The sequence below is a fragment of the Triturus cristatus genome, chromosome 5_2 (genome assembly GCF_964204655.1).
Source record: "Triturus cristatus chromosome 5_2, aTriCri1.1, whole genome shotgun sequence".
Classification (NCBI taxonomy): Eukaryota; Metazoa; Chordata; class Amphibia; order Caudata; family Salamandridae; genus Triturus; species Triturus cristatus.
In genome coordinates, this window is record NC_140588.1 from 803,197,686 (window position 1) to 803,222,888 (window position 25,203).

The following is a 25,203-nucleotide window of genomic DNA, read 5'->3' on the forward strand; positions in this document are numbered from 1 at the left end:
CCCTTGTCATTATAATGTTTTTTCTTTCAGAATTCGTTTCCAGGAAACTTGCACCTAGTTCTGGTTCTACGTCCCACTGGGTTCTTTCAGCGCACCTTCACAGATATAGGCTTTCGGTTCAGCCAAGAGGATTTCATCCTCAAGCTACCAGTAAGAGACAATTAAATGTTGAATGTTGTTGTTTGAGTACTCCGCTTCTTATAATGCTATGCAATATTACATGTTCAATGCATCTTAGTAGTAGTAATAAGTACAATTTATGAAGTTCAAGTAACTTCATAAACCTATGACTAATTTAATCAGTATGGCAATGGGGTAACTAATTACTAACGAAATGTTAACTCTCATAATTTTATAAAAATCAAGATTTCATAACAATTGTATTGTCTTTGGTAATGCTGATAAATACACATGTAAAAAGGTGTTTTTACGTCTTTCATTCAGTGTGCAGTGCAAATTAACTGTTGCCATTTGTGATGCTGAGCATTTCACTTTATTACTGAAAGACAAGTACTTTAAAAATGTTTACTTATTGCACAGTTCAACAGCAAACACTTGACTACAATGCCATTACTTCTCATGACAGCAGTAAATTAACTCTGCCCTCCCCATTCCCTTTGTCCTTAAAATCATCTGTCTAGATAAGCTCTTATGTGTGCCACTGTGTCTTGTGGTTTAGCCAATTAAAGATTAAGGTTCCTCAATATCCTGACACAGGAACAGGTTTAATTGCCATTTTCTCCTACCACTGGAATGAATGAGTGTAATTAATAGCAATGCAGCACTTAGCCAGTAGTAGAGCCATTGTTGTCATCTGTAAGATTTCTCAATGTTTTGGTCTTACCCACCATTGTTGTTCATAATGCCTGACCGGGGGCTATTTAGGTGTCCACACGTTTTCCAGGTTCCTGATAAAATCACCCACTGTATGCCAATACGGATGTATCACATGGCCGAAATAAGCCTCTGGCATTCTACAGCTCCCACTCTCCTCTGTGGCGGTCAGATAAGTGTTTTAGTTTTTGGGAGTATACTGTGCCTCATGTCTGCAATTGTAGACTAGTCTGGTTTGATTCCTTAATTACTGCCATTCTCTGTCAAGTCCATCCACCATGGTCATATTGCTCCACCTGGAACTGCTAGTTGATTTGCTCTCTGAGTGATCCTCCACTCCAGAGTCACCCTGCGTAAAAGTGGAGACCTCGCTGCCTCTGCTTTCCATACATATGGCTATGTTAAAGAATGTGAAGATTTTCATCAAACCCTAAATTCCAGAAACAGTTCGCTCATAACTGTCTGGCTCTGTTATGTAAATATCCTGAACATCTTCAGCTCTCTGCTGTCTTTATCTTAGTTACGTCACAGAAACATTTTACCTTGAAAAAGTTCACCAAATGTTTGGATGCCTAATTACCAGCCATCCCTACAGCCTTTTCCCTCGGTGATTGAGACACCCGTCATGTCAGTACAGTGGAGGAGTGAGGAGAATGCCAACTGCAGCCCACTTTTGTTCTCCAGTTTTTTTCTTTGCCCAACTGATCGAGTCTTTTCAATATGATCTTGTTACGTGATGGCGTGTTGTCTGTATGAAGCACTAAAGAGAGGTTGATTGAACCAAGAGGCTCTGAATCTCCACATAGGACAGCACAGAACCTTTCTTAAACTTGATTAATGTGTGCCCAGCACGTGCCAATAAACATTGAATTTCCAAGACCGGTGCTGATAGCCCACCTTTGCTATATGGCTGGATGTCAGTATGACCCACTTATTCTTAGGTTAGCAGTTTGCCCAAATCAGACTTACACACAAGGATCTAATGTTTGTTGAAAATTGTTGTGACAGCCTTAAAAGAATGTTAATGAATAAATATAAAAATTAGTTAATATCATGAGGCTCAAGATTTAGTCGATTATGGACAAATACATTAAGTACATATAAATATGTTCAATTAAGAGAAGAAAACTTGAGAGGATGTTAAAGTCAATTAGCTGGATGCTATTTTAAGAAACCATTACCCAAATTTCACAAGCTGGAGACATTAATGATACAATGAAAAATTTCTAAAGCACCTGAGCAATAAGCTCATACATGTAATTAAAGGTGATATCTCAAATGACGTCCTTGATTAAAGGCCTTTGATAACAGGGGTTGGACTCAAATTCCCAACTAAAACTTATGTATTTATCAGTAAAAAATGGCTATCTCTCATGAAGAAAATATTGGCTATCCCTCATGAAGAAAATATTGGCCAGTTATTAATCATAAAGTATCTGTTCACAGGGGTTGGCGGAATTTGCGAAATTCACTTAAGCAAACTTTCGCGAACATGTTAAAAATCTCCGCAAACACGCGGAAATATCGCGAAGATGCGGAAGTTCTTTTCCCGCCCGTTCACGGTCTTTTCTGCATGGTCGCGGCTCGCCAACTTACCCATGCGGTTGCTCATGGGCGCGGCCATCTTGTTTTCACTTGTCTCGCGATGCATGATTGTGAGAAGAAAGACATGATCGCGCGACGAATGACGTTACTGCGGGCGCGAACTGTCGCGAGACAGCGCAAATGGCTACCAACAATCCAACATCTCGTGGAGAACGCGACCGGATCGGGAAAACTTGTCGGCGAACAGGAGGATTCAGGTAAGGCGATCGCGTGCACGTGAGAATGTAGTTTTTTTACAGCGCGAGCAAGCAAATCATTTCCGGTAAGATGCGGATTGCGGAAATTTTGACATTTTCGCGCTCTCCGCAGAACGCGAAAATGTCAAATTATCGAAATTTCTGCGAGCGGAACGGAATTTTAGCCCAGGCCTACTTTTAACAGGACTATAATAAGCACAGGACTTCACAAAACAATTAAAAGCAAGTCCGGTTTTTCTTGGCTAAAGGAAATTGAATAAGCTTCCACCAGATCTCCACAATGAAAAGTTTTTAGTTAAATTCAGGGAAACGTTAAGTATACTGTGTACTGCCAAACATGCTGACTCAGAAATCCTCCCAATACCTCTTCAATCCAACATTTACATCAAGCGATAGGGCTTTGTTTTGGGGCAATGTCCAGATATCATTAAAGCCAACTCAACAGCCAAAATCAAAGTTTAATATAGGCTTTATATGGACTCGTATATCAGTATGGAGAATGAAAATTTACTCTCTCTGTCGATGGCTCACATCTTAGACAGACCTTCTTGTTCTGTAGGTGTTCACAGTGGTTTATTTACTTCCAGTGAGCTACCATTAATAGTGGTGAGAAGCAGTTGATGATCAGGTGGTGTGCTACATTTCCTTCTTTGTGTTCGTTTCATGGTTTGTATGGTGATAAAGCAAAAATGCATGTTATACCTCTCTGGTACCTTTCTTCCTCCACTATCTTCAATAACTATTATGGGCTTTATATACTGGCTGGGGAACCAAGCCTTACCTCTCCGCTGACTAGATTCTCTCATTGGTAATGTTTTTTTTTTTTTACCTTTTCCTTCTCTCTTTCGATTGGCAATTATCCTTTTTCTTGTTACTTCTTTGCCCCCTTTTTCATGGAAAACAATGAGTGAAACTTTTTGGTTGCTTCCTAGCGTCCTTTAATAGTGTTTTCCTTAATATCCCCGATTTAATAGATCCCATTGTCTTTTCTTAAGTGCCTCTTGAGTACTTGGGTACTAGTCCAATGAGAACTCTATGTCTTTGGGATCCTGCTGCCTCTATATATCTTGTAAGACCAATGCACTACCCTGCCTCAGTGAGTTTAATGAGGTTTTGATTCCAAACAAAGGCCCCATCCTTCAGGTGCTGGCTTGCACTGTAGTCAGTTGACCATGACCACTATGAGACAATGTGGCCAACAAAGACCCTGCTGGCTAGCAACCATGGCTAGCAACCATGATGCAGCACACTGGAGACATCCATCGCTGTACAGCTGGGCTGACTGGGAACTATCAGGTAGACTGCAAGTCATGCTTCAACACCCTCCTCGGTTGTGTTTGCATGAAGCTGTTCACCACACCAAAGAATGTGTTAAAGGACAAGTCCTACATTGTTCATTAAAGGCCTACACTGGAGACTCCTACTGTGAAAGCACTGCTTCTGCCCCTGCCACCACAGCCATATTCCACTGACGCCCACTGCATTGTCACTCCCAAAATGTTTGTGTGATTCTACAAAATCCTATTTCCTGCAGTTCTCTTCATAACAAATATTATTTAAAATGTACAATTATATATAAACAATTATGTATCACCCCACTAAATTTAATTACAGGCAGTTCAAAATAAGTTGTAGTGCTCTGCTCAGAAAACACTGACAAAAAATGAAGCACTCGTTGTCTCAGGAATTTAAGGGCTTGCTGCAGACATCTAATGCGACTTTCACATTATATGTTTAAAACACAGAAGGGCCAATTTAGCCTTTCATCTCTCAGAGGTCATTAAATGCTGTACCACTAAATTGGGTAATAATACATTTTACTTTTTATTGTCTTTCAAATTAATATGAGTGTTCACAATACAGACTAGTTACAATTGATGTAGAGTGGTGTCCAAATACTTCAGCATTTTTTAACTGAAGGGACATTAAGGTGTTTCCTAATCTATTATGCAACTTTAATGTAATAATGCTAAATAACTGTACGATATTGGCATTGTGATTTAATGTGCCATATTGCCCATTCTACTCGACTGTGTTCAGGACCACCCATAAACCCTGAAGGTATCCTTTACCGGATGGAAATATAGATCCAAATGCTGTTTTTTTAATCAATCTAATAGCCAGATGAAAAAGACTCTGTAAACTACACATGGAGAGCAAAAACACAACAAAGTCCCAACAATTACAACTCAAAGTTACCACTATCAGGAGACCTTTGCCTAAATTACAGATATACAGTTCATTGCACCCATCTTCATAGAGTGGCATTGATCACCAACATGGCCACATCTTATCAGAAAGAAACTACTGTCAGCCATGCACACAAGGAATGGTAACCATGGCAAACGAAACATTGAGCAGTGGGAGAGTGAGAGAGCACAGAGTGTGGGTGTTGGAGGATTGCATTTTACAGTTGCTGGAGAGATAGTACAGAGGACACAGGAAATAAGGGGGCAAGTGCATACTTACCTAGGAATTAGCATGGTGCAAAAGGTACCACAATGGGGAACGAAATCACTTTTGCTGAATAGAAAAGGTGAGAGAAGCTTAAAAAGTGAGGCATAAAGATGAGTGAATTTTATGGTCAACGAGAGGGAGGTCAGAAATGGCAGAGGTCTATTGGGGCTCACTAAGATCAACATCGAAGATGAAGTGAGGACACGGATGGAAGGATTTATGAATGGAAGGGGTGTGATGACCTGAGCTACAGGGTGAAGGAGGGCACCAAGTGTGGGCTGATGTTGGGAGAGGGCATATTACAGGCAGGGAGAGGGAGATTACTACAAATGGAGTGAGTGCATGCTAACTGGGGTAGCAACGGCAAGGGGAGCGTTTGGCACAGTGGGTCCAATATTGGGTAGGGGACAGTGCTTTGCATTTGGAAAAGAAAGTGCCAAAGCCCTTGTCAAGAAGCCACTGCAGCTTGCACCATCCATTGCCACTGACAGTAACAATCCAGCTGCTAACCATGACACTCCAAGTGCGACAATTCAGACTATTCCAGGCTCAACAAAGCTATAAGAATGACATAGAATGCAGATATTATTCATTTTTAATGCATATTCAAAAAAGTAGTTGTGCTCATCTAAAAAGTACACCCACAGCACCACCATGTGGCGAACTGTCATAAGAGCCAGTGTTGAAACCACCGGCTCAAATTGAGCACTGGTGGGGAAGCAATGTCCTTGGCACAGCAGGAGGCAGAGCTTAAAGGCCAAAGGTAACAATGGAGCAAAGCCATGCTAATTTAGTAAGCATGAGAAAGAGAGCTGAAATAGAAGGTATGCAGGCACAACAAAATGGGCAGCAGTGGAAGGGAGAGCACACGGTGCAGGCCATACTGGAAAGGGCATGCCATCAGTAGTCAAAAGGAGAGGACTCCAGCAGTGATGATTAGGATCAGCTCATGCTACACCTGTTTCTTCTGTTTTCCATCTTCCTGATTTTTCACGCTCTTTCCTCTGTTTTTGTTGAACTTATCTACTATTCATATATGTATTACGTTTCTAAAATTGACTGCTGTTTGCCTTCTTATAATAAGGCTCAATAGGACTGAATTCATTTTTATACATTAAGTTTTCCAGCGTTTTGATTGGATGTTTCGGTACAGCTCTGCAATTCGTTAATGTAAAGCAATTATTTTGGAAGAGTTTTACTACCAAATGATTCCGACATAGCAATTAGTGGCATTGTAAACTCTACATTTGTCATTGAGACACACTGACTTTAGGAAGTAGTTAAATAGTTTGGTTGACAGGTTTTCATTTTTTTTTATAAAAGAATGCAGTCTCTTGTACTGGAATATAGTTATGAGCGAATGACATGGTTGCTAATGGTACCACTTAAGTCAAGAATGAGCATTACAATTCCTCAGCTATTTGTATTCTAAATTTAGCTTACATGCATCAGCATCATTCAAACGACATCAGTTTGTTGACATTGTAGTAGCTCACTATTCTTTCCAATATAGTCCAAACATCCCTTCTTCACTCATCTCTTTAACATTATATTGACCTTTTGCATGGCGGGTGTTCTGAATGAAGTTGGCCTTCAGCTTCTTGTGTGGTTTGGTTCTCAAAAACAGGCCTGTCAAGCTTTTGCGGGACCTCAGTAAAACTTTTACAAATAGTTCCCTTCTTTTGATTCTTAACCAAGGAACTTTTTGGAACGTTGTGTGTTTTCAAGCATCCACGTGCCTAAGGCAGTGTTAGACTAGGCATAGGATTCAAAAACAATTTTACATTCTATTTTTGAAACACTTAATACTAATTAATATTAATTAATGGTTGTACGTCGGAAAAAGAGTTCCTTTACAAGGCCTACCTGAACAACACCGTCTCTACTACGACCGCAACTTAACCACGACTAGCTTTACCATGCATTCCTTTACCACGATTTAATGTGGTAAAGGCATGCATGCTAAAGAGCGATCCGTGGCTGAGTTTACCGCCCCCTCCTTTTCCCACTGAGTCCTAAATACACCCCCCAACCTCCTTACTACTACCCCGAACCCCCACCCCCTAAAAACTAATCTGTACCCTTCCCACCCCCTAAAAACCACTTAACCCCTCCCACCCCCTAAATTCACCCCATAACCCCTAAAAACTACACCTTAAAACTACCCCGAATCCCCCACCCCTAAAAACTAACCCAAACCCCTCTCACACCCTAAAAACTAACACAAACCCTCCCACCCCCTAAAAACTACCCCTTACAACTACCCCAAATCCCCCACCCCCTAAAAACTACCCCTAGCCCCCACCCCCTTAAAACTCAACCGAACCCCCACCCTGTAAAAACTAACACAAACCCTCCGACCCCCTAAAAACTAACCCAAACCCTCACCCCCTAAAAACTAACCCGAACTCCTCCCACCCCCTAAAAACTAACATGAACCCCCCACGAACCACTCTCGCCCCAAAAAAAATAGCACAAAGTCCCCCCTTCCACCTTGAATCCCTCTTACCTGTTCCTGTCCGACTCTCCTCTGAACTGCGCCCTGCATGAACACTAGACCGACTTAGCCTTAACCACGCACATGCATGGTTTAGTCTAAGTCATTGTTCGGGCAAGTCGTTGTTCGGCTTGCGTGACTCCGGAACTTGTTGTTCCTCAGTCGTTGTTGAGGATGTTTCCCTATTAATTCACATTGCACCTGTAATATTCAAATCTACATTGGATTTTTGTAACACTTTACTATTAGGTGGTTGGGGCTTCTCCAGCATGGTGGCAATAATGCCCAATAAATAACCCAACCCATCTGGAGCGAAGTATACCATATTAATCCATAACCGGCCCATATTTGCACATTACGATATCAGTCCCTAGTTGTCCCAGGTCATATAAGTACCTTAAATACATTTCACAATTATAGAACTCCTGTGATGAGTCTTATGTTAGCCCTGCATATAAAGCCTGGCCACTAGGAAACCATAGCAGATACTCACTCTGCATTCAAATGTATGATTTTTTCCATAGCAATACACAACTTGCCACTTTTCAAATGCCTGTCTGCACACTGCCAGGTTTCACATGCTTTGTCAGTTGCCACGCTGGCCCACTAACATACAGGTTGCCCAGTTTCCAAGGTGTTAATGTAATTGAACACGTACCACCCAAATAATGCACATTCTGAGACGTTTTGTGCAACACATTACTAAAAGCACCTTTTGAGTTTCCTTAGTGCATCAATAAACACACATTGGTAACTTCTTTATTGCGTTGCTGCAGTTTGCTCATTTGACCTTGTATCCCAATGTCACTGTAAACACATATTTCACAGTTCCCATAACGCCCCAGTAAACAGTTGTTTTTCACAATGCCCAGGGAACGTACATTGTTTCAATATCCTAGGACCCCTAAGCATTCTACAAGTTTAAAATACACACCCACTGTGTCAATCCCACAGTGCCCCAGGACAGCTATTGTAGAGATTGCCAATTTACTTACACACACCACACGCACCCACCGTAGTTTTTGCATTAACTGCTGGACCCCACCCTCCTCTCCCGCCAGTGCTGAGCCCTTTTTTGGCTATTTGAGTTAGTTCCATAACATTTTTTCCGCATAAGCCAATTTTACATCTTTTTAAAAGTACCTAGGGTTTGTGGATTGCCCCTTAGTAGATCCAGAAACTAGTCAAAATACAGCAAAACTTTGAGTTATTTGGGAAAAATAGGAAAACGTGGTCTGAATAAGAGTGTCTGTTTGTTACCTAAAATATAGCATGAACAAAGAGTTTGCCGTGCTAAATTCACCATCTTCCAAACTTTCAGGAACATGCAGAGTTGAATTAAAAAAACAAATTTTTTACATTAGTTTTGGCATTTTTCAAAGAGGTAGCCCATTTTTCCTATTGTTTGTGCTCTCAACCTACTTTCCAGTTGGTGGTAGAAACCCATCGGCGATCCAGTAAATCTATAGATTTCTGGAAAAATAGATACAATTGTGAATTCAGCAAGGGGTTATATATTTAGATCTGTTAAAAGGAAGATATGTTGAAAAAGAGTATGAATTTTTTTTCATTTATGACGTTTTCATCTGTAACTTTTTGTCGTGGTGGCTAATTACAAAAGCAACATTCTATTAAGTCTGCTAGACCCTACTGGTGGTGAGGGTATGTAGGGTTTGTAGGTTTTCCAAGAACCCAAGGTACCAAGAGCCAGCAATTGAGCTGCGCCATACAATGGTTTTTCATTGTGTACCGGGGTATAGACCAATTCATATGGTAAAATATCTAGATTGAAAAATGGGTGTCAAGAATGCCTGTGTATTTCTGCAATGGGCATAAGATGTGGAGTTTAGGAGCATAGTGTTTTTTAATTAGAATTTGTGAGTACCCATACTAGCATAACATTTAGAGGGCATTTTTTCTGTCTTGCACACTGACTTACATTTGGGAGGCACAAATACATTGAAATGTACATGTTCTACTAGTCTCTGCACCCACCTGTCTTCAGATAAAAATGGTACCTCACCTGTGTGGGTAGGCCTAGTGCCAGTGCCAGGAAATGAGTCAAAACACAACAAGGATGCATCAGCATTTTTCCACTCACAACTGACCTTTTTTCTCCAAAGTGGGTAGCTGGATATTTTGAGCCCTAGCTCAGCTACACCTAGGGAAAATGAGCAAACCTGTAAAATGTTTTAAAAGTAGACACCTAGGGGAATCCAGTGTAGGGTGAGTTGTGTGGCTCTCACCTTTTTTCCCCAGAATCCCTTGTATATCTCAAACATTGACTAAAAAACACGTATGTCTCACATTTCTGTGATGGAAAGTTCTGCAATCAGTGGGGGGGGGGGGCACATTTCCTTCTACCCAGCATTCCCCCAAGTCTCCCGATCAAGATGGTAATTCACTTGTTTGGGTAGGCCTTATACCCACGACAGGAAACTGTCCAAAACGCAACATGACATGAATACATCACATTTTTCCACTCAAAACAGACCATTTATTTGCAAGGTGGGTAGATGTGGATTTTGTACCATAGCTTAGCCAGTACCTAAGGAAACCTGGCAAACCTATACATTTTTAAAAACTAAACACCTAGGAAAATCCAGAAACGGGTGACAAGCATGGCTCTCACCAGGTTTTGTTACCCAGAATTCCTTGCAAATCTCAAACTTTGACTCAAAAACATATTTTCCTCTTCCTGCCTTGACTATTTATTTGTCCCCGGGTGGTCAATAGCAGGGTGGTGGCAGCTGATATCCTTCCACAGGGCTCTCAGACCATTCGCCGGTGGCCATCACTATACAGGTAGGAAGGGTTCATGGGCCATTCCGGTGGCGCCTTTCGGCCTGGAACCTCCAGAAGGAGGACTATAGGGAACGGATGGAAGATGCTATCGATCAATATTTGGCATTCAATGTCGGTTCGGTGAAGGGGGCTACACCTCTGTGGGAGGCAATGAAGCCCACAATTCGTGAGGTAGACATTTCCTTCTGTGCGGCGGCTCGCAGAACGCGAAGGGAGTCCCGGAAGCTGAAATTCTCGGGCTGGAGGCGCGCAGTAGAGGGGAGGGGGCGACAGGCTCGCCACCAACTGCTGCTAGCGCAACAGGACTATTCGCACCTTCTTTTGGATGAGGCCCGCCAGGCATGGTTGGCGACCCCTAGCAGGATCTACCAGTGGGGGGATAAATCTAGCAAGCTGCTGCATAGACTGTGTCAGGGGTCACTTTGCCCCCATGCTCTCCCTGGTATTTTGGGGCCGGATGGACCACCTATTTCCGACTCCTCAGCTATTGCCGAGAGCTTTGCTATGTATTACGCAGATCTCTGTGCCCCCAAGGAGTGCGTATCAGCAGAGGTAATAGGCCGCTTCCTAGATGACCTTTCGCCTAAGGCCCTCTCCGACGAAGTGAGTGTGGAGTGAGATCGCCCACTCACGAGGATGAACTGGACGCCGCCCTAGGGGACCTACATCCCGGTAAGGGCCCGGGACTGAACGGTTTCCCAAATGAATTCTTTAAACGGTATTTCCTGCAATTGGGTCCCCACTATTGCAAAGTGATAGAAGAGGCCAGGGAACGGGGTTGCCTGCCCAGCGATTAGAGACATGCGGAAGTGGTGGTGTTCCACAAGCCTGGTAGACCTCCTGACCACCATGCATCGTATCGCCCTATCTCCCTCCTGAACGTTGAGGCCAAGATTCTAGCTAATGCGTTAGCCAATCGTCTCCGACCACATATTACCTCCTTAGCCCACCCTGATCAGGCCGGGTTTATGCCCCAACAGGCGACCCGTCACAATATTCGACTGTCGTTGCGACCGTCCAGGGATTGGGGGAATGGGCAGCGTTATTGCTTGCGGGAATGGGCAGGGCAGTTGATTCTCTAAGCTGGGTGTACCTATTCGCACTGCTGGCAGGTTGAACATAGGGCCTCGTTTCCTGTCATATCTAACCCTACTATATACGGATCTTACTACATCTGTGCGCTCAGCGGGTTCCATCTCCTCTACGTTCCCTATTGGGCAGGGCACCAGACAGGAGTGTCTGCTGTCCCCCTACTTGTTCGCGTTAGCGATGGAGCCCCTTGCTGCCTGGGTGCGGATTGACCCTCAAGTGACCGGTCTTGAATGGGCACACGGGCTGTCAGACCGTATCGCCCTGTACGCCGATGATGTGCTGTTCTTCCTCAGTAATCTGAATAGGATGGGACCGCGGCTGCTGCGCATCATGCAGATTTTTGGGGAGAACTCCGGCCTGTACATGAATCCTCGGAAGTCCACCCTCTGGGTCCTGGGCGATAGGGGTGAGCTTGGCTCCTGGGCATCTTCGGTGCAGGTGGTGCATGAGGGGATGAAATAACTGGGAGTGTTCCTATCGGATTCTCCTACCACATCCTGGGATAGGAACTTGGCGCCTGTATGGGACTGTGTACGGGAGGATATTAAAACCTGGTCTCACATGCCCCTGACTATATATGGCCAGTCGGCCATTTTCAATATGGTTTCGCTCCCGCGCCTGCTGTACCAATTGCAAAATCATCTGTATCTGATTCCCCCTCGGTGATTCCGTCTGGTTAATGCGGCCCTGGGTCAGTCTCTCTGGGATGGTGGAGTGGCAAGGGTGGCTTTGCGGACTTGCTTTCAGTCTACATACTGTGGGGGGTTGGCGACCTCCCATATCTTGTCGTACTACTTGGCCTCGCATTTGCTTGTCCTAAACAAATGGTAGTATGGGGTTAGGACGGATCCGGCGTATGCTGTTGAACAAAGGTGTATGGGGGAACACACTCTGCATACAATTCTTTACTATCCACAGTTGAGACGCTCCCTGCCATCTGCCACGCGGACTGTTTTTCAGATCTGGAGGCAGACGCTACGGAGGATGGGTTGGTGGAGCCGGGAGACCCCTCTTTGGCACAATGGGCGCCTACCACAATAGGTGACTCTGCCTGGATTCCGCAACTGGGATAATATCGGGATCTCCACCCACAGCGATGTTATGCGGGGGCCTGTCTGGAAATCCTTTCAGGACATACAAAAAGACTTCCAGATGCCGAAAACCCAATTCTTTAAATATTTACAGTTCCGACATGCCATTTTCCCTAGCTTGGAGGGTTTGGAGACGCTGGCAGAGTTCAGCCCGGTGGAGGACAAGGTGTTTATGGGCGACCACCAAGATCACAAGATCTCTAAAATATACCAGTCCCTAGTTACGCATAGTTCCCCTTCGATGCAGCATCTGAGGGAGACATGGGTAGGCGATGTAGGCCCGATGGAGGAGGAAGATTGGACTGAGGCTTTGGCCTCTTTGTGAGGGGCGGTCATTGCAATGAGCCTGTAGCTTATCCAGTTCAAATATCTCAGTCGGGTATATTATACCAGGGTTAGGTTGTGGAGGGCGGGATTGGTGGCTTCCCCTGTGTGTCTCCGATGTGAACATGAGGAATGTACCCTGCTACATACTGTCTGGCACTGCTCCGTGCTGGTGCGATTCTGGAGGAGAGTGATGGCCTGCCTCTCTGAAGTGTTGGGGTGGGACCTTCCCTGTTCACCAAAGCTGGTTCTTCTGCATGTCGTGGATGGGATTGGGGGAAATATCTACAAGCGCCCTCTCATGCTTCTGGGATTTACCCTAGCTAAAAGGGATATTGCTAGGGCCTGGAAGGCGGTGGCAGCACCCGCTATCTCTACCTGGAAAAATGGTCTGGACTTCTGTATGGGTTTAGAGACACCAATCTTTGTGGCCAGGGGGTGTCCCCGAAAGCACTTTAAAATTTGGAAGCGCTGTGCGGACTACCGTCGTCTAGAGCTATAGCCTGCACCGTTGGCCCGACACCAGGACCCAGAATGCTCTCCTTTTGCTGATGTGTGGCAGAAAAGTCGCTTCTTAGGCGATGACACATCACAACTGTATAAATGAGGCTATTGTTATGATTTGTTGCTCTGGAATGGACGATAGTGCGATGGTGGGTGGGTTGGGGGTGTAACGGTTTAATGGTTAATGTTCGATTTGTATTGCTTTTTATTTTCTCCTGAATACACATGAAAATGGTCAAAGTCAATTGGTGTATGTTGATGCTGCAGAAGTTTCTGGGTCTCAGAGCACTGCGTTATATGTGATATTTTGACAAATATATTTTTTTTTTTTAAAACCATTTTTCCTCACATTTTTGTGAGGGAAAGTTCTAGAATCTGCGGGAAGCCACAGATTTCTTTTTATCCAGCATTCCTCCAAGTCTCCTAATAAAAATGGTATCTCACTTGTATGGGTAGGCCTAGTACCAGCAACCGGTAACAGCCCAAAACCCCACATGGAAATATCAAATTTTTCCATACAAAACCCTTTTTTTGCAAGGTGGGTAGCTGTGGATTTTGGACCTAAGCTCAGCCGGTACCTAGGGAAACCTAGTAAACCTGCACATTTTTTAAAACTAGATGATGAGGGAAGGGTGGTGTGCATGCATGGATCCCATGAGGATTTCTTACCCACAATGACCTGTAGACCTCAAACCTGCCCTGAAATCACAAATTTTCTTTACATTTCTTATCATTGATGCCTAGTGCCCATAGTGCGCACATTAGGCCCAGCGACACAAGTAACTCAGCTTTTGCATTGGTACAAGTGGAGTAAGGCTGGGTGTTAGGAATGTTGTGGAATCCTGCAAAATGTAAGGGAAAGGTGTGATTTCAGGCAAAGTTTGAGGTTTGCAGGGCATTGCTGGTAGGAGAACCTTGTGGGATTCATGCAAGGCACACCACATTGGACTCCCCTGGTTGTCTAGTTCTAAAAAATGACTGTGGTTGGAAGGGTTTCATGGGTGGTGGCCGAGCACAGCTCCAAATCCATCAGCTACCCCTAATCTGACCTGTCCATGTAGCACTTTAATGCCTTATGCATTAAGGTCTCTAGGCCCACCCACACAAGTGAGGTATCATTTTTATTTGGAGACTTGGGGGAGTGCTGTGCGGTAGGAAATGTATGGCTTCCCAAAAATTCTAGAAGGTTTCCTACCAAAAATGTGAGAATAATGTGTTTTTGTCAACGTTTCAGTATTGCAGGGCATTGCGGGTAAGAAAAGTTTGAGGGATGCATTCAAAGCACACCATCCTGGACTCCCCCAGGTGTCTAGTTTTCAGAACATAGTGCAGCCTACCCAAGCCTAAAAAGTGCAGCTGTTATCCATTTGAAGTAGGACGATATGGAGAGTTAGCCACCATTTCCTCACCCATATATCAAAACAACACCCTAAAGAATTAAAGGTACTCTGGCTTGCCATTGGGATGGGGTGCTTTAGTATACAGGGGAAACACAAGGAGATGATGGACGGAGCACTGAAACTTTTCAGACACTCACCCCCAGTGACAGATCTGGGTTGAATCCATCATCGTAGTATACAGCGGAGCAGAAAGAGTGTAGAGTTTTTAGAGCAGAGGATGGGGCTGATGTTAGGATTGGCAAGACTCACCCCACTATTTTATTAAAAACATATATATTCGTGCCATACAGTGGGCTTTCTGATCCCCTAGGCAAATTGGAAACATTCCTCATATCTGCCGCTGGTGGAAAAAAGGGATGATTTGCACCTTTTGGGATGGGGTGTGGCCAAAGCCAGAGTGCAACACCTGGACCAGTTTCTTTTGCCCCAAATACCAAATCCCTGGTGTCAGGTGGAACCTCCTGAAGTTTCCCTGGTGTCTAGTGGGCTTTCTGCCCCCGTGAACAGATCGGGGATAATTATCCCCATCTGCCCTCTGGGATGCAGAAAGACTGTTACCCCATTTACTTGGGGGGAGACCTGGCCGTGCCCATGCTGGTTAGCCTCCACCCGTATCTTTAATTAAAACAAACCTTGGCGTCTAGTGAACTTTCTGCCCCCCCATGGGGGGACACAGAGGGAGTAATTACCCCCATATGCCCCACCAGAGGGGGCAGAAATACCTGCCCAATTTAGTTGGTGCTCCCACCCCCTATATTGAAAAAATAATAATAACCTTTCCCTGGCATCTAGAGTGCTTTCTTTCTTGCTGGGGGCAGATCAGGAATAATTACCCCATCTGCCCCCTCAGGAGGGCCGAAAGACTGTTCCCCCATTTACGTGGGATGGAGACATGGCCATGCCCATACTGGGCAGCCCCCACCCCTACCCCTACATAAAATATATTGGACTTTCTGCAACCCGGGGGAGAATGGGGGTAATTAAACCCTGTCTGCCCCCCCAAACTGGGCAGAAATCCCCTGAAACCTTGCTCTGGGTGTCTTTCAAAACAGCACAACCTCAGTGTAACTCAAACCTAAACTCTTTTATTAAAATGAAAATGAACGCACTCATCTTTAACATCAACTCTGGCTAGTTCTTAGGGCTGGTCAGCTCCTTTCCTTTCAAGAGCCACGATTCATTGTCTGAGAATTGTCCACAGTCAAAGGCTTTCCTCACATTAAAACCCTGAATAATGTTAGCATGTCGTATATCTAAGCCCCAACCTGATCTTTGTGCCATATGCTGTTCCTGCCTTATTACCCTGTCGCACATTCCAAGATAACTTACAGTGGGTGGCCTAAAATTAAATCTTGCTTGCTAGAGGACCAAGCATATTGATCTCGGTCATGAAAGCTATTTCTCACCACAGCATGAATCAAATTACAGACACTAGTGAATGGGGAGTATGTAGGAAATAAATTCCATGGCGGTTGCAGTGGTCCCAAAACAGTGTGGCGTACCCGACCACCACCGCACCTCCACCTCTGGGTTGGCGTTCTGGTGGACTGCCGAACTTGTAATCAGGCCCTTAGTCATATACATATTAAATTACTTTTATAGGAAAGAGTAACCGTAGACTAAAGAAATCTTTTGTATACTGTTTCTGAAGAGACATATCATTCTAAATATTAGGTGTAAGAAATTATGTTATTTGTTGAGAGGGGTGGAAGTCCCACACAAATAATAAATACAATCCTTGTCAGGGTGAACCACAAAAGTCACACAATTATTATTATTATTAGACATTTGAAAGTACAGCTATCACCCAACGGGGATCTTGGCGCTAGTAACCTATCAGTAAAGAGGAGAAATAACTATTATAGGATTTGCTCAAACAAGTTAACCTTTCTATTTCCTGGAGAAGCGTCAAGTTTTTAGGTTTTTCCTGAAACTCAACCGATTGGTATAGGTACCCAGGGAGAATGGGAGATCATTTCATAATTGAGCACCTTTTACCTGTACGGTTCTACCTCCAAGTAATTTCTTTTTGAAGGAGATAACAGATATTAGGCCGGCATGAGATGATCTTAAGGTTCGTGTGGGCTTATAGAGCTCAATTTTTTGTTGAAGAGCTTTAGGTCCATTGAGATTGGCTTGGACCTAGCATTTTGGCCTTGCTGTCAGGATCATTCATTTGATTAAGTTTGACCTTGTTTTGTATATCTGCTATGATCTGTTTTATATTGTCATGGGAATAGTCAGAGAGGTTAGTACATAGTTCTTGTGAGGACAAAATATATTGTTTTATACAATCAGGAGTGGTTAAATCTTTTACCAAACCAAATACTTTTTTGATTTATTTGTCGCTTCGAGGATAGTTGCTGAAAGGAAGGAGGGTCTAGCTGACTTTATTTCTATCTTATATTCCTTGTAGGCAAGTGTTAATAAGGATCTGTCACTGTCTCTGTAAAATTTCCACCATTGCCTCGAGTTTTCTTCACTTGTTTTTTACGTCTTTTAGGGTTTTTGGGAACCATGGTGCTGATTTTCTAGGTATATGTCTGATTGCTTTTAGCAGAACTCCCTTATCTAAGGTGTCTACAATAGTCTTTTAGCAATTTGAGTAGTTTACCTGCTAGATTCTTGAAAACAGGTGGTGGTGTGAAAAACTGTTTCCTCATTGAGTTTCTTTAATTTAGCCCAGGGTCTTTTCAATGCTGGATTTCTTATATATTTATCCTAATTTCCCCCCATTGGGTCCTTTAAAGTTAGAGGCGAAATCCCTAAATCCTGTAATGGCTGACAGCAAAATCTTTCCCATGTTGCTGGCAGCCTATCAGAGCATTAACCCAAGAGAAAAAAAGCTCACTGGACTAATCAGAAGGCTCTGTTTTGTAAAATTGGACTTGAGGGATTCAAGCAAGAGTCCATTGAACCAAATCGTCCAGATATACAAATACTTTTCATCATTAATTTTTCAAAAACGACTACATGGATTTACACCAAATCACAAAAAGATCACAATCTGTGGACCAAGATTAATCTTCCTGCCAAATTCTGTGTAATTCTGTTTAGCAGTTTTTGCTAAAAACGCTTCTGACAAAAGTCTATAGGGAAATTTGCTTTCTTTTTTATTTTTAAATTTTCAATAAAACAGGCTCATTAGACACTTCAATCATGGATGAATACGCATGTACATCACTAAATTACATCGTGACAATAATACTTCACAGGAGTAGGGGGATAACTTCACCGTTTAAGACATAGAAGGAGCTATATCTCAATAGCAGATAACATTTGGAACTGGAGGCAAATATATATTGAGGGTTTATCATACATTGCTTAACCAATAAAACCAAAGTGCCGGTCTCTGCCTTTTTATAACTCCTTGTATTTGCGCCATGGTGCCCATACATTTTCCCACTTCTTGACACACACCCTACTTTCGTACAATGTCTCTCCTGCTCGCTGGCACCAATCTAGGGCTCTTTCCCACTCCATCACAGACGGGGCTGTGGGGTGCCTCAACCCCTGGCGATATTTTGATTTGCAATCCCTGCTGCCAGCGCCAGCCAGAGGCTAACGGACCCCCCTTTTTCTTTGCCCCTGCTTGACTGATCACTCTGAAACTTTCCAGAAAAGAGCTGAGGTGAATCTGCTTTTTTTGAAAAGTTTTGTGAAGATTCTTTAAACGGCATCAAAGTTATCAACAATATGTATATGTGTATATATATTCACCGAAAAAAACAAAGGTTAAAGTAACATTGTAGTGAGGTGAATATGTCGGTGACATTAATGTTTTGAACTAAACAAACACAGAAATTAGCCAGTTATAGTTAGCAGAGCTAGCTATAGCTTTCACCCCTGCCATGCACTCCTTATTACTTCACATATTACATCACTTATGACATGTTCTATGACATCACTAATGACATTCCAAATGGCCTCTTTGATGACATTATCCAAGATTCTTTTGTACACATTGCTCTATAAACGGGTAGAGCATTAGACCTATAAAGTAAGTGCACAATAGCTCAGAATAATGATGCATCTTTTCTGCTATCATACATACAACCCGCATAGGTAAAGCAAGCTTGTGTTACATTCAACATTGACCCTATGACATACAATTCATAAGTAGCCAAGTTCATTTTGACTATGAACCAGAGATGAAAGGGTAACCTATCCTGCACACAACACAATGTTCAATCTGTGTACAGCTGTTCAGGGAAAACATGGTTTCTCCAGATACTAAAGCCCTGTTACATAACTAATGCTCTTTTACGGACAGACTACCTGTATCAAACCACTGACAGTCACCGAACCTACATTGAGAAATAAAGTAGATATAAAATAGAAGAGTGGGTACTGTTGATGCTGTTTACTCTTACCAGACTGTTAGCAGACAGTGAAACTCACCACAGAGTATTAAAAAGTATCTACTAAGAACAGTGTACACTCTATGCGAAACGTATCCAAAAAGTGACTATTCACATAAAATAACCAAAGTCTGTAGGTGCTAGAGGTACTACTATCCACTCCCTTCATACCCCACTCCCCCAGATAGAGGTGTTGGCTAATTAGAGTGACAAATTCTTCCTGGGGTGAAGTGTGGCCAGGGGGGAAGGACTGTTTAGTTGGGTTCTTGTGCCTAGTCTTTTTCTCTGACTGTTTTACCAGTGCTTTTCTCCTCCACGTTAAAAGCGGCATCAAGGCAGATAACAATGGTTGGTTCACAATGGCATGGCAATATATGTCCTTGGGGTCTCCCGTCCAGTCTTGTTGGGTGGGGACTAGGCCTGGCTCCTTCGGCAGCGTCATTGCCTCTCCCAGGTTAACGGCACTCTCTTGGAATGTGAATGGATACCTAGACCGCATTAAACATTCTGCTGTGTTGAGATATATCAAACGCCACAGGTGCTACTGCAGAAGACCCATCTATTAGGTACCAACTGCCCCTTTTTAGGCCGGCTCAGCTACAAAAGGGTTTATCACTCAGGTTTTACATGTCACTCTAGAGAAGTCGCTATATTGCTGCACAAATCTCTTCCTTTAGCTGTTACAGCACACCACATGGACAATCGGGCTGCTATGTGGGTATTGAGGGCCGATTGGAAGCAAAACATTATAATTTTACAACCTGTTATGTTCTGCCACCTCAGCTGCTGCCTTCTCTGCAGTCACTGGGATCCTTCATCCTGACTCTCCATCAGGGCGTTACGATGATCCAGTGGTGGACCATTTAGGTAGGAGCTGTGTGCCGGGTGGGGGGATTTCAACAGACCATTACGAGGGAAAATTAAATAAATAAATAATTTTCCCTCGTCCATCAAAATCCCCCCCCCCCCCCCACCTGGCCCCATCGCTCTTAACTGCACGGGCCGTGGCTGCGATGATCGGGGGAGACTTCAATGCACTTCCAGACCCGGTCCTGGATGCCTCCTCCAACCCATACCCTGCCATGTGTTTCAGAGCAGCCTGCCTGGCCTCATGGGCAGATTCGCCAAGCCTCTGTGAATCCTGGCCCTCCTGGAACCCCTCTCAGCAGGCTTACACCCATTAATCTGCTGTGCATGCAGTGGAATCCCGCATAGACTTGATGAGGTTACCGGCTGGGGATCTTCTCTCAGTTCAGTCGGGACGTATTCTTCCACTTGGTATTTCAGATCACGCTCCATTGTTGTTATCCTGGGGAACTAAATCTACTGTCTTGCGACCGGCATGGAGATTCAATGCATGGTATTTGCAGAGCTGCGAGTGTGATACCTTTGTCGAGGAGGAATTACGTCAGTTTTTCAAGCTGAATGTAGGCTCAATGTCATCTGCGGCGACGCTATGAGTGGCAATAAACCATCCTTTAGAGGCCGCATTAAAGGTTAAATCCGGCAGGCCGAGGCGCTCCGTCTACCATGCCTGACTGACTTGGAAACCCAGATACTACATATGGAGGCAGCTCATCTCCGCCGGGACACCGAGCCACCGAGCATTCTTGTCGTCTTCTAGCTATAGCACGCACTGAATTGCAGCAGGTTTCCTTGGGAGAGGCGCAACAGTGTTGGAGAGCCTCCACATAAAGGGTGTACGCCTCGGGGGACAAGTATAGAAATTACTGTACTGGCTGGTCACCCGTTATGTCTCCGACCTACTGAATATGCTTTGGGACCCAGTGAGTCGTCTCTTGGAGGAGATTCCTGTAATTGCCCAGACCTGTGTGGAATTTTACCGGGGGTTATACTTGCGATTTTCTCCGCCACCTGTGGTGGTCGCTAACCCCCTTTAGGACACCATACCACTGCCAACTATACCCAGTGTCATGGCCCAAGAATTGGACCTAACCCTAACCATTGAGGAAGTAAATGCAGCGTTGTCGGGGTTGCAAGCCGGCCGAGATGGGTATCCTAATGAGTATTGCAAATGCTTCAGTGAGATCCTATCTCCCCACCTACTGAATCTGCGCTACCATAGTTGTCCTAACCAATGATGGTCTTCTTCTGGACCAATGCTCCTCCTATTGCCTGATTTGGCTGATCAACATTGACATCAAGATCTATGCAAAAGTGTTAGCTTAGTGACTGGGCTGGGCCTTACCTCACCTTGTCTATCCAGATCAATGTGGATTCATGTAAGGCAGTAGTACGCGTCACTACATAAGGAGGATCCATTAAGTGCTGTCCTGAGTGTCTGAGCACGATGGTGCTCTGGCCCTCTTGCTAGTCAATTTTATGAAAGCATTTGATACAGTGTTGTGGGCTTTTATGGATGGAGTTCTTCGTTGGGTTGGTATGGGAGAGAGTTTCGGCTTCTCTACCATTCTCCAACCACTCAAGTTCAGGTGAATTGGGTCTTGTCTCCTTCATTTCCCATTGAGTATGGCACGTGCATGGGGTGCCTGCTGTCCCCACTGCTATTTGCATTGGCGATAGAGCCTCTGGCGTGGCTGATACGTTGTGATGCTTATATTATGGACTGGTTGATGAGCGGGCTGACTTTGAAGTCCGTGTGGCACTATATGTGGACGATATGCTTCTGTTCTTGAGAGAGACGCAGCATTTGGGGCCCAGCTGCTTGATACCGGCTGTATGGTGAGGCGTCTGGTCTCCAGGTTAATCTAACAAATTTTGTTTGGTTGAGGTAAAGGGGGATGCCATAGGGTGTGTCTGGTGCATAACAATCAGCAGAACCCCTTTAAATATTTGCACGTGTCTTCCATGCCGGATTTGGCATGGGGCCTCAATTTCCCGGGACTGGACCAACGGCTTGATCAGGATCTTGGCTGCTGGGCCAAGCTGCCATTAAATCCTATTGGACGCACAGCCCTTTTCGAAATGGTGTGCCTCCTGCATTATTTGTACGTATTATCCTTATTGCATTCCCCGCAAATGGTTTTGCACTGTGACCACTAAAATTACTAACCTGTTGTGGGCTGGGGATCGAAACAGGGTGGCATTTCACCCATTGCGAAGATCGCAATGGGTGCCGATTAATGACTGGTTCACCGGGGGGTGGTATGACCTGTCTTATCGGTAAAGATCTACTCACTGAGTATATATGGTTGCTCGATCTCCTATATGGGGTACACTGTCTTCCTGCACACAGGTATCCTTCCTCTGTTGGAGGACGGCCCTTTGCCTTATTGGTTAGGACCATCCCTTAACCGAGATGACCCCTCTACGGCACGTAACATTGCTTGGCTAGCTTTTGTCACTCGACTGTTTTCTGCCATGGGATCTCTTACTTGGGAGATGTCTACGACGGGGGGGGGGGGACATTGTCCTTACAGAAACTAAAAGCTAAGTACTTCCTGTCTAATTCACAGTTTTTTCGATATCTCCAACTGTGCCATGCCTTGTTGGCTCACAAGCTCCTGAGCGAATCCCTGCCAGAATACAATCTGTTGCAGGTGAAAATCTTCTTAGGGTGGCTAGGTAAAGGGGCCAGATCTGTGCTCTAACACTTCTTAGTATTCCATGCCCCAGACGGTCTTAAGAGGGTAAGACAGAGGTGGACGTCCTGGGTGGGAGACCTGGATAAGGACAACAGGGAGGGAGGCTTGCATTGCACCTAGGGAGCTGGTGATTTTGGTGCGGCTGCATATGGTACAGTATAACTACCTACACGCGATGTACCACACCCTAGACACATACAACATATACGCTCCGATGTATGAACAGTGTGCGCGTTCTACACACTTTTTCCACGTTGCTTGCGAGTGCCTGGTACTGAGGCCCTTTAGGGAGGAGGTGAGTCAAATACTGTATACTGTCACGGGCCGTCCCCTGGAGTTGACGCCCTGTGTTGTGTTACTGAGGCTAATGGAGGAGGTGAGGTGTCCTAGGGCTGAACGAGCTTTTCTGGGGACAGCTTGTTTGGTTGCCAGCGGGATGTGGCCTGAGTCTGGAAACAACAAAAGCCACTGACTATTAGGGGTTGGTGTGCAGGAGAGGACTGGTGTGCACACCAGGGGAAGCAAATTTTTGAGGCCTGTTACTGTCTGAAAAAACATGAGCGCATATGGGGAAATGGTAAGACTATTATGGCTTATCAGTATGACAAAGCAATGTTATACACTATTGATGTCTGAGCTTGCTACTATGCAGTGCTTGTACACTGATCCACAATTATACTGTTATTCTGCGGTTTGCCGCAAAACTTTCAATAAAGTTGGTTATGAAAAAAGAATTTCCCCATTAATACTCTCAGTAGTGATAAACGGACTACCCTTAATGAGGTACAATAATATAACAACAATTAATTCTTTTTTAAATTAAAGAACCAGTAGTAACATATTTTCCATCTCATCCATGATTGAAAGAAACCAAATACCACCATGCCTTTAAAGAACTGTAAGAAAACCGTTTATCAGCCAAACTACAGAGGAAAAGATTCAGAATGAAGAGGATGTTACCTGAAAAATTACATTACTCTAAATCCATAGTGTATGCCAAAAGTAAAAACATTAGGGCATAAAGAAACAGGCATTTTATCACTATAACAATAATCATACCAACAACCATTCTCATCACTTTTTGAGCTTGTAGAAGTGTCCAATTATGTATAAAAAAACAAAGGTTGAGTAGCATTCACAGCTTTCAAGGTTTTATACCATTTTAACCAAAGTTTGTTCCTAAAGGTATTAGTGCAAGAAACGTTTACATCTGTGTCCATAGGGTTTCAACCCTAGATTAAGATCCAAGAGTAGCACTAGCAATTAAGCATTTACGTAAAAACAGAAACTTTAGGATTGAACAATAAAATCTGAAGTAATGCATTATTGCCATCAACAACACATAAACTTCTGAAAGTAAGTTTATAATAAGACACAAACATATTCCTAAAGGAGTCAGGACAACTAAATTTCACCTGAAACTTTGAAAAGAACAAAGGCAAAGAACCAACAAAGAATTGATGAATTCACAATACACCTCTTTGATTCCATGTGTTCCAGAGGATAGATGGTTTACTGATTTTAACATACTGGTTATTCCAGACTGATGATTTAAGAGAATCTTTTATTGGGAATCACCAAAAAATAAATAAGACCTCAAACATTTACAAGTAAACTTAAAACTAGGAATGATCGACTGAGAGAGGAGAGTGGTCTCATGGAGAAACAAATGAACTCCTTGAAAGAAAAAGAAGAAAGCAACTATTTTCCAAATCTATCCATAACTGAGTAAATTGCGTACTTTCCTTTGGAATGCAAAAACATGTTTATCTTAAGCAAAATGCTTTGTGATATATCCGGAAGTCAGAAAAATGTACACCTGCCTATAGATTAATCAATTTGCTTCTAGCTAAATGTATTCTAGTTTTTTTTTAATTCCATACATATTTGGACAGTAGAAAGTCAATTTTTCTGAAATGAAAGAAAGGAATATTTACTAGGATCATGTAGATAATATATAAACTAGTAGGAGATTAGATTGTCTTAATTGAATCCAGTCTACTCACCAAGACAGATATAGGGGATTCCATCTAGAGACCAACGAGTTGGAATAATGAAGGACATTTTTCATATTCAAGTTTACTGTTTTTCTAATTGAATTATTGAAACATACTCCTATATACTTTATTTTTGATGAGTTCTAAATGAAACCAGAGGACAGAAACATTTGTCTGGTACAATATTTATTTAAAGGGAGGATTTCAGTTTTATTAACATTGGCATTCTACGACGAAAGCAATGAAGAAGCAAAAAGTTCACTAAAGACAGATGGTATAGACTTCTCAGGACCGGAAACAAAAAGTAGGATGTCATTAGCATAAGTTAATAATTTTATCTGATTATCCCCATGTTGACAACTAGTAAGCCCTCTGTTATTCCTAATTTCATATGGGAAAGGCTCTATGACCAAGAGAAATAAAAGTGGAGATAAAGGGCAGTCGTCAAGGAACGATAATTGGAGATCTTGCCA

At 43.6% G+C, this 25,203-nt stretch overlaps 1 protein-coding gene across 3 annotated transcripts in view; it reads left to right on the forward strand.

Annotated features, from left to right (window-relative positions):
- Positions 1-25,203, forward strand: part of MCF2 (MCF.2 cell line derived transforming sequence) — an 830,978-nt gene that overhangs the window by 389,704 nt on the left and 416,071 nt on the right. For all 3 annotated transcript variants that reach the window (XM_085607961.1, XM_085607960.1, XM_085607962.1), the window contains one exon: positions 31-150. In XM_085607961.1, the coding sequence (XP_085464087.1) occupies positions 31-150 (120 nt within the window). The remainder of the gene's footprint in view (positions 1-30; positions 151-25,203) is intronic.